Source organism: Erpetoichthys calabaricus, chromosome 18 (assembly GCF_900747795.2).
Source record: "Erpetoichthys calabaricus chromosome 18, fErpCal1.3, whole genome shotgun sequence".
Classification (NCBI taxonomy): domain Eukaryota; kingdom Metazoa; phylum Chordata; class Cladistia; order Polypteriformes; family Polypteridae; genus Erpetoichthys; species Erpetoichthys calabaricus.
The window spans coordinates 4873686-4884093 of NC_041411.2; the positions used below are offsets into that span (position 1 = coordinate 4873686).

General features: G+C 49.6%; 1 protein-coding gene across 1 annotated transcript in view; it reads left to right on the top strand.

The window, feature by feature from the left end:
• inpp5jb (inositol polyphosphate-5-phosphatase Jb) overlaps nt 1–10282 on the top strand; it is a 55640-nt gene extending 45358 nt beyond the window's left edge. Inside the window, 3 exon segments of the mRNA XM_028824288.2 lie at nt 1863–1946; nt 8703–8807; nt 8895–10282. Coding sequence (XP_028680121.2) covers nt 1863–1946; nt 8703–8807; nt 8895–9341 — 636 coding nt within the window. The 3' untranslated portion in view covers nt 9342–10282.
• The last annotated feature ends 126 nt before the right edge of the window (nt 10283–10408 follow it).

Genomic DNA, 10408 nt, shown 5'->3' on the forward strand with positions numbered 1-10408 from the left:
GGGGTTTCGGGGGGATGGGGGGGGGGGGTTGCCCCCCTCTTGTGTTCCGGGGGAGGTGTTGCTGTGAACATGTCCTCTCCAAACCTCAGTCCTTCCATCCGAAGGGTGTCCCGACCAGACAAGGACCCCGGCCGTCCGTCACAATGCCAAAAAGGAGAATTTTAAAACTGGCTGATAATTTAACTCCTGGTCAGTGTGGTGGTCTTACTGCTCTGGTTTGTCAGATTTGCGCCGGTCGTCCTTTTATCGTTAAACGACTTGCTAGACTACCAGTGAAGAGGTCCATTCAGCTTGCTGGTGTCGTCTGCGTCCCCCATATTCACAAACGTCCCTTTTTACACTGGAGAAGCAGGTCTCAGTGTTGGAATGTAGAAAGTTTGTCTCAAAGGTGACATCTGCTGTGCATTTTGAGCACAAATAGGAAGAACAAAACCACAACACCAACTAAACTTCAGCTGTCAGCTTATCAGGAAGAGCTTCCTAAACTCAAAGAGTGGAATAGAAAGGGCCGAGCTGTTGGGGCGTCAAAATGTGGCTAAACAGATAAACCTTTTCGTGTCTTCGAGGGCAGAAGGAGCTGCTCACAGTGGTGGGCTGTGTCAAGTCCTCTGCTGCAGTATGGCGTCTGACAAGTCACAGTAGATACCGGAGCTGGAGCCCCCCCTTATCGTAACCCCCCCCCTCAGCTGCTTCTCTAGATTAGGTGCAGCTGGTGTAACGGGCAGCTCTGAAAATCGTGTGTTTAAAACATGGAATGGGCTTAGGGGGTCCAGAGGAGCTCCAGGACAAAAGGGCAGTGCCCACTCTTGTGTTCCTTTGGGGCCTGCGCTCCTGTACTGTGCTTAGTGACATTCTGTTTGTGTTCTGCCACCCTGTGCTGGGCCGCTAACCTCCTAGCAAGCGAGGCCCACTCCGTTACGGGACGCCCCCCGCCAACGCCGCACATCCTCTCTGTGACCCTCTGACACAGAATTGAGTCAAGAAACACGACTGGTGCTCCTTCATACCAACCACAGTACGCCTTTATAGCGCCTTACTGCACTTCTCATCTTGGGCCGAGTCAGAAATGTTCGTCCTTTTTAATCGTGTGGGTGTTTATTTATTTGTCATAATATAAAAATAATTTATTTATTGCGCTTCTGTCCCCCAGGGGACAAATACAGTTCTGTCTACTATAAAGCCCCTTTCCCACCCACTGCTCTGTCTCATTTGTATTTTGCACCATTCACATCTACCTGTCAGAGTCCACTGCCACTCCTTCTTGCCCCCCTCTGCCCCCCATGACCAGTCAGCAGAGCTGCCTCACCTTCAAATCTTCCTTCCCTGACAAATCTGACAGCCTTGATTGTCATTAGCACTGCAAGTTCAACCCAACAAGACCTCGTGTTGGACCCCCGGCCGAGTTTTAGGACACTGGCTTGGGTGCGACTTGATGAGATTGGCCCCAAATACTAGGGGGGTGGCATTGGTTTAAAAAGGGCCACTTTGATTGGCCACGTCTTCCACGTCTGCTCTGTGCTTGTGGCCCATCTGCACGTCCGAGTGTTTGTTCTTGCGCCGCAGCTCTTCAGTTGTTTCTGCTCCTCGCCCTTGCGTGCCAGTTTAGTGCCCGTTACTGAACTTGCGGTGGCCTCTTCACTCTTATCAGCCGGAGAATTTGCTACAGAGATGTCACTCACTTCTCATCAGGGCACAGTTTAAAAATAGCGAGGATGTCGCTGCGGCGTCTGCCTGCCTTTGTCTTCAGTAATTACGACACCAACCCCATGAGCCCTGTGAGATGGCGGCTTGTCGATCTTACCAAGGATGAAGAATGAGCTTTTAAATCTACCGTGTTTTGTGTTTTTTTTTTCCCTTAATAGGTGGGTTTCCGGCATCAGAAGGACTACGTGAGTTATGTCTGGGCGAAGCATGAAGATCCGGTGGGCACAAACCAGCACTACCAGGTGGTGACTTTCAGCTTTTCCACATTCCTCTTTCTTGTTCCTTTTGCTGTGTTTTGTCACCCGTTGCTGCCAGGCACGCCAGACGCCATGCAGTGAGTGGCCACCTTCTGAAGGTGAAAGTTGAATGATCACGTGGGTATTTAATAAAGGGGCCAGGGGCTGCTCGCAACGTTCATCTGGGTTCGCTGATAACTTCTTCCATAACCTCCTGGGCAGAGGAGTGGCCCCTGCAATGAGATGAACTGCTTACACTTTGGTGGCCATTCCAGGACTCGCCTCCCCTTATGGCGGTGGAGCATTCAGCACATGACGTTTCTGCTGCCATTAAGAGACGTAGCTCTTTGTCACTAAATCACAGATACCCTGGTTCAGCTGTACCAAGGGTCCCCCTTCAAACTGCACGACCCCTTTACGTTGTTGACCTAAAGTAAGATGGACCACCAGCCAGCTAAGATTTTGGTTCTTCCATCAGCATGAACCTGTAGAACCTGGAATTGAGTTGAGTGGCCCCCGGTCCTGTCACCTCATTCCATTGAACCGCCTCGTCATAAATACATTTGTGTTTGGTCCTAAACTGCTACACCCCACCCTTAATGAGCTGTGCCAACCCACTGTAGACGTACCCCCTGTTTACCAAAGTTGCTTCTGTCGGCCTCTTCAGGGGAGAAGTCTGCTCTCCAACGACACGAAAGGCCCCTACTGTAAGTACTGAGCAAGAGAGCAGAGCCTGACATGATGGTCAATCGGGTAGAGAAGGGAATCGAATTAAAGAAATCTGTTTAGGTGAACAGGGGCTGCGTGGTCCGCACCAGAGAACTTTTATTTACTGTCAGCAGTCAGGATCCCCAGACACAGGGACTTCCTCAGAGCTCTGCAAGATGGAGACGACTGATGGTCAGTATGGCGACACGTTGGTGTTGCACGCGTTGCTGTAGAAAGACAAACTCCAGACAATAGGGGGACACTTCAGACAGCAGTGACGGCAGGACTCTGTGCCATCTGGACTCTGTTAAGTGATGAACTTTATTGAGGTCTCCTCAAACCTGCTGCTGCTCTGAGATCGAGGTGGGAGGCATGGGATTTAAAGTGCACGAGAGCTGCCATATCAGAGACACCCTAAGTTGTGCTTATAGCTGTGACGGGGGGGGGGGTGATGTCGTTAAAGGACCCCCACGTTCAAGTCCTGCCTCCAGCAGAGCAGCAGAGTAAGTGCAGCGTGAGGTGACCAGGATTGGCACGTGGCAGGGGGCTGACCGGAGTCTGATTGCTCGTGGACTTGAAGGTGTTCATCTTTGCTTCAGGGGGGCTCATGAAGGCTGTTTTATTGGGTCAAGGCCCAGCGTGGGGGGTCCTGCTACTGCCTCAGGCGATGAGTGACATTTGCAGGTGCTGCAGTGCCCCAGATTTGCTGGGTGGAGTGTAGAGAGAAAGTGGGCCCGCTGTTGCTGAAGAGGTCCGACTTGGCCACTCAAAGCTCCCAGAGAAGAAGGGAAGAGTGGAGTACAAGAGGACAGAGAGGGAGGGTGGGACCTTCATGTTCCTATTGAGTCACACGTAGCACTCGATGGTCTGATCATCCCTGTCCCTGATGAAGGTCTCCTATGGCTTCACTCACTTGGAAGGGTGTACCACAATACTAAAGCCCCCCTAATGGTGAGGTGGTTTTGGTGTGCAAACACACAGCAAGTGTGAGCTTCAGTCTTTATAATGGGCACCTTTGGCAGTGACAAGTCTGTTTGGTCTCTCTGTGGGGCTCGCAGGGCGTCCTGTAGGGGACGAGGGGGCAACCCTTATTCAATGCAAGTCTGATGGACCATTATGGTTTTAGGAGTTCATGTGGGGCTCTGCTGCTTAAGGGAGTGCTCTGTAATTTCAAGTCCCCTGGCTGCTGAGGAGAATGAGTGGGGTGTCCTGTGCGGGGGAGCGTGAAGAGCCCCCCTTAGTAGTCAGAAGTCTGACTGGCCACTCCGGCCTAAAGAGTCGTCCTGTGGCCGCAATGGCTAAGAAGAGTGTCATGTAAGCCCAAGGGCCTGAGCTCAAGACCCATTATGGGGACAGTAGAGAGGTGGTGGGATCTTCAGGCCCTGTGGTTACCACGTTTAATCACCCTTGTGGTTCACAAAGTTCTCCTGTGGCTCCACTGGCTCTGGAGGGAGTGCTGAAGTCCTCAGGTCCTGCTGGTAGTGAGAGGGTCTGAAATGGAAGCACACAGAGGCCGAGGTGATCCTCATTATGGTGTATTATGGGCCAGGACCTTTACTAGTATTCTCTGGTGGCTCCAAGGAGTGAGCAAGGTGACCTCTAAGGCTGAGGTCCCAGGTTCAAATCCCTTGTTTACCTGAGAATATCAGTTTACTGAGTGAGGGTCCAAGTCTTATGCCATTTAAGAGGCGGCTTTGCTGGTTAGAAGTCTGATGACCAGTCAGGGTTGCTGAATGAGATCTTTGGTGGCTCCACAAGTTAAAGGGGTTGCCCCCTCATCTCAAGGTCCCAAGTTCAAGCCCTGCTGGTGTGGATGAGAGTATCACATGAGAGCCCCTCTGATTTTTATGTTATGTCAGGGGCTCTCTTAGAAGATGAAAACGTGGTTAGCCACTGTAGGTCAAGGGGCTCTACTGGCTCATGAGGGGGGTCTCAGTGACTTGTGTTCAAGTGCTGCTGCAGCCAGAGAGAATGAAAGTTTAATGGTCTTTAATGGGAACCCTTACTGGTCAAATGTCAGGTTGAGCAGAAGCCTTTAATGAGGTCTCCTGTGGCTCCACTGGCTAATAGGGTGACTTGTAATTTGGAGGTCCTGCGTTCAAATCCCACTGCTGGGGTAGAGGTTGTCTTTATGTGGCAGAGGAGGCCATCATAGCAGACAAAAGTCTGTTCATCCTTACAACTAAACGGGGCTCTCAGGTGGCTCTAAGGGCTGAGGAATGGCCACCACAGTCCCAACATCATAAGTTCAAGTCCAGCTCCTTCCTTGGGGAGGAAGTGGGAGTTTTGTGTTAAACTAATGTCCCCCAGTTAGCAGTCAAAATTCTGACTTGCTTGCACAACTTAAGGGCCTCTATGGTGGCTCTGAGGATAGAGGATGGTGGCTTGGGTCACTAAGGTCCTGAGTTCAAGTCCAGCTCTTGCCATGAGTTTTATGTTGGAATGAAGTCTCCCCTTAGCAGCTAAAATTCTGAATGGCTACAAGAACTTAAGGGGCTCCCTGGTAGCTCCAAGGGATGAGACTGGTGGTCTGTGATCCTCCACCTCTGAGTTCAAATCCCACTCCAGGCTAGTGGTTGTCCTTATGCTGTGGAGGAGGCCATCACAGCAGACAAAAGTCTGTTCAGCCTACCTACCAAGAGGAGTTCTCAGGTGGCTCCAAGGGCTGAGGAGTGGGCATCACAGTCCCAATGTCATGAGTTCAAGCCCAGCTCCTTGATAAGAGAAGGAGTGTGTGTTTTGTATTAGACTAAGGTCCACCACCCAGCAGGTAAAATTCTGACTTGCTAGTATAACTTAAAGAGATCCCTGGTGGCCTTGTGGGTAGAGACAGGTGGTCTCAGTCTCGAAGGTCCTGAGTTCAAATCCAGCTCCTGCCATGAACAGAGAGTGTGAGTTTTGTGTTGGACTAAGGTGCCCCTCTGAGCAGCTGAAATTCTGCCTGGGTACAATAGCTTAAGGGGCTCCCCAGTGGCTCAGAGGGTACAGCATGGTGGTCCAAGTGACAGAGGCCCTGGGTTCAAATCCCAGTGCAGTTGGTGAGGCTGCACTGGGTGATGAACAGGGGGGCCCTGTGACCCTTATGCTGTGGAAACAGCCCTTTAAGTAGATAAAAGGCTCCTCAACCCCCAAACATTTAAGAGCTTCCACTATAGCTCTCCAGGATGAGGAGGAGGCTCCATAATTCAAAGGTCCCCAGTTCAAATCCCACCCCCACCAGTTTTTTTTTTTTTTTAAAAACCTACCTTGAGAATGTGTGATCTTTGTGCCGAGGCAGTCACCCAGCCTTGACACTTACCTTTCTCTTGTCACATTTTCTTTGGCACACCAGGCTCCTTCTGAAAGCTCAAGGCCCCCAACCCCCCCAAGTGCAGTTGCTACATAAGAGCGAGAGGAGGCACTGTGACTACTAAACACATCAGTGACACGCTGACACCACAACTACCTGCTAACACTCGACCAACGACTAGAGGGGGGCCGGGCCTGAGCGACAGGTGCTGCACATTTCAGCCGAGACCACTCTTCAGAACACTCCCTTCAGTTCATTTTATATAGCGCCCTTCACCAAGTGCCGTCACCGCATGCTGTGCCACCTCCTCCACTAAAGTGCAAATTACTGAACACGGAAAGAAAGAAGATAACAGAGACAGCAACAATCTGTATCCCTCAATTAATCCATTATTGTGTTAATAATAAAAGGGGGCACTCAGGAAGGGGGTCTATCTAGTAGTAAACAAAGACTAAGCTGGGCCGATGGCATGCTGGGTGAGGTGCGCAGCCATCTTTAGCTGGAAGGAAACAAAAAGTAAAGCCAACGTCACACTTGACAACTCTGCGTAATCTATGTAATCTAAACTAACTGGCAGCCCACTCGCAGTAAACCAGTAGCCGAACAGCCGAGAGCAACCAGTCTGCAAATCACTCACTGTGGGAGAGGCCGGCGGTGTGTGCAAGGGGGGCTCACCCACAAGTAGAATGCATAGAATGGAATACACGACACGCACACGTATTGAACCTCGCAAACCGAAGTGAGGCTCGCCTGTCTGATGTCTCGTGTTTTACGTATTAAAACGGAACGGAAAAACTAAAAATCGGGAGTGCTCTCTCATGGACTTCCTTCTATACTCAGATATGGGGATGGATATTGGAGGAGTAAACTGTAAGACAAGGATTAGAGTTTTACATTATGTACATTAAAGAACCATCAACAACAAATCAAATTAATAATATATTGAACAATTATAATACAAGTAAAGTCGAATAAATCGGACTTTGCAGCTCCCTGAATAAAAAAGTGCCACTTCCGGTTAGCGTATATTGCGTAAAACTTGATAGAAAGCTATGTTTTGTACCCGACACCATCCATCCATCCATTATCCAACCCGCTACATCTAACTACAGGGTCACGGGGGTCTGCTGGAGCCAATCCCAGCCAACACAGGGCACAAGGCAGGAAACAAACCCCAGGCTGGGTGCCAGCCCACCACAACAAACTGTATACATAACTTATAATATTATCTAACTCTAGCAGAGTCTAAAATATTATCACCATAATAATGCAATTTGCAAGTCAAGCAAAAGTAAGGAGTTAATATTCTGAAAAGAAATAAGCAAACGTCACCGATGAACAGGTTGGTCTAACGCGCTGTATATACAGTACATTAAAGTACACACACGGGACAATTTAGGATGGCCAATGCACCTCACCTGCATGTTTTTGGACTGTGGGAGGAAACCCACGCAGACACGGGGAGAACATGCAAACTCCACACAGGGAGGACCCGGGAAGCGAGCCCGTACCCGACACTAGTGTGCCAAATTTGGCTGACCAAAGTGAAAGTGTACTCAAGTTATCGTGTTTATACACACACACACACACACTGACATAATTCCCAAAGTAGTATTTTCGGACTCAGGGAGGTCTAACATTGCGATTCATTAAAATCTTTGGACGATTATAAACCTTTACCTGTACTTCATATACAAGAAGGTAAAAAACGACTATTGCTAAACACACAGCAGCAGCGAAGTCCGGCAGCACGTTGCTTGGCTGTCATAAAAAGGGCAGAGGAAGCACAACTGCTCGGTAAACGTGACAGTCCAACGGCGAGTCTGACATGCCTCACACAAAAACGTGACATGGGCTTGAGGGGAGCACAGCAAACGTCCTTCAGTATTAAATGGTTAATAAGATGTTAGCGACTGAACACTAACTTCACTTTTAATTAAAATGCAACTCAACGACCGAGGGGCTGGTGCATAACGTGTCATCACAGACAGGATATACCAGCAATTCCCCCCCGTCACACAAGTAGAAGGCTGTCTGGGGGGGGGGTTGGGGGGGTCCGAGCACAGGCCCTATAGGATGAACTAAGAAGAAAATCCACCAGGAACGAACACAAGGCAGCAAAAAAATGAACTTTTATCAATACATAAAGTTAAAAAAGCCACCTGGGACTGTGATTAGATTGCCTTACAGGACTTTGTGTCCCCCAGTTACATGTGCCAGTCACCCGTAACTGTCAATATTTCCAGAAGCTTCCTCAGGCAGCACTGGCACCACTGACTGTTCAAAGCACGAAGCACTGGCTGCTTTTCACACCAATTCCCCCAATTAGCACACATGCGGCCTTTTGCTTCCATACATCACAGCTCCGTTCAGTCACCCTGGTGGTCCGGTCCACATCTAACAGAAGCAGAGACGTGCCTGCCCACCTCCTGCTGGCACTGGCTTTCCTCTTCTTTTCTGGAGTTCTCCCTCAATCTCTTCTCTCGTATCTTTTCCTTTTCCATGTTCTCTCCACAACTCTGGTCAAATGCGCACAGCCTGAATCCATTACAGCACACACACACACACTCGATGGGTTGTTTGGGCTGTCCTTACTTAAATGAAGTCTAACATACAAGGCCTGCTACTACTACAGCTGGTAAAGGCAGGCTGGCGGACTGACCGGCCTAAAACTCAAACCAGAATCTCCGCGGTCTCGAGCTACTAGGCCCGTTTGCACCAAGACGTCACCGACTATTACAACTTTTTGTTTTCTCTTCCTTCAGGTGTCATTCACCGAGGAGTCCTTGCCTAAAGGCTCAGGGGAGTACATTTTAGGATACTACAGTAACAACCTGAGTACCATTGTGGGAGTAACCGAACCCTTCCAGGTTAGAAATACACGTCTGTCCACACTGATCAAATGTAACCGTCATTTTTCTTAAAACTAACAGAGGACCTTTATCTTTCCTCCACAGATCTCACTTCCCACCTCCAGTCCCAGCAGCAGCCCCTCCGACAGCTCCGAGTACAGTTCTGAAGACGACAGTACCCTGGTTTTGCTCAGAACCAAATCTAGGAGCCCCAGTCCGGGAAAAGCAAGGCAGCGAGGACGACGAAGTAGGAGCCGCAGTCCAGTGCTACCCAAACTCCAAGGCCTTAATCTACGACCAAAATCCAGAGACAAGAGCAAAGGCCGCAGCCCTTCTCCTCGTGCGGGGCACGGAAGTAAAAGAGAACGCCTTGTACCTGAGCCAGAGGCACCGGTCAGCATGGCGGCCCCTCCATCACGCAGCAGTGGTCACAGCAGACCTGGCATTGAGGTCACCACCCCTGAACCCAATGAGAGGAACAAAGTGGTGATGAGGAAAACGCCCGATGGTGCACTGGCACCGTCAGACAACTCCAAGGACGTGGGATTGTGACATGGGGGCAGAATTCCACACTCGTACAGTAGAGAGACGGGACAGTTCAGTCCATTCCTGTGTGAACTCCAACCTCTCCAGTGTCTCCGTCACTGACTTTGGACCCATCATGTCTGATTCCCCAGTACTCTCTCCTGTCTTCTTATGTTATCGACGTCAACTGGTACTTTAGGCTACGCTCACATTACCAGGCTCAGGTGACTCAAGCACCATTGTTTTTGCCCAATACGACACAAATCTGATGTTTTCAGGGCTGTGTGGACACAAAAACCCAGATTGGAGTCACCTGTGACACGAATGACAAGTCGGACTGAGGGCCATCATCATCAGCCAGCACCGGCTGGGCCATAACTCAACAATGGAGGAGGCCTATGGGTGTGACAACAGTCGCAGTCCTACCACTGCTGCCTCCTTTCTCTTGCCCACACATCTCTTGGTAAGGTAGTGCCAGCCAGAGCTGCCCAATTTTTTTCTGAACTGGCTCATGAACACCTGACAAACCGTTTGCTGTCCTCCAGAGCAAAATGTGATGCTTACACCAGCTAGCAGCACATCCACTGGGGCCGTTTTAATACCACAAATCGTCTCACAAATGTGTTGGTTTTTGTTGTTGGTGACACAGATGACTCGAGCACAAACATATCAATGTGTACGTCAGTGGACAGACACGTTAGAAACATCTAGAAGGGCAAAAAAAAAGGGAATTGAGCGATGTGACTTGTAATGTGAACGTAGCGTTAGTGACCCGAGTGTCACTTTACAGATCACGTCATCTCCTCCTGCACTCCGCATCAACAGACTGTGAAGCAACAAGAGCCTCGCCAGTGCTGGCGTCACCACCGATGGTCACCTGTTAGGACTGGTGAAGCTCAATAGACCCTTTGTGTACAATGCTGTATTTTGGTTGTGATTTCTGTTAATTACAGAATTTAAAAAGTAAACCTGCGTTGATTAGTATTTCATATAAACTGTTCAAGAAAATAAACACAAACACCTCACATGTCGGGTGTCAACAGAGCAGCTAGATGGGATTTGGACTAAACTGGGTCAGTGAGCAAAAAATTTCA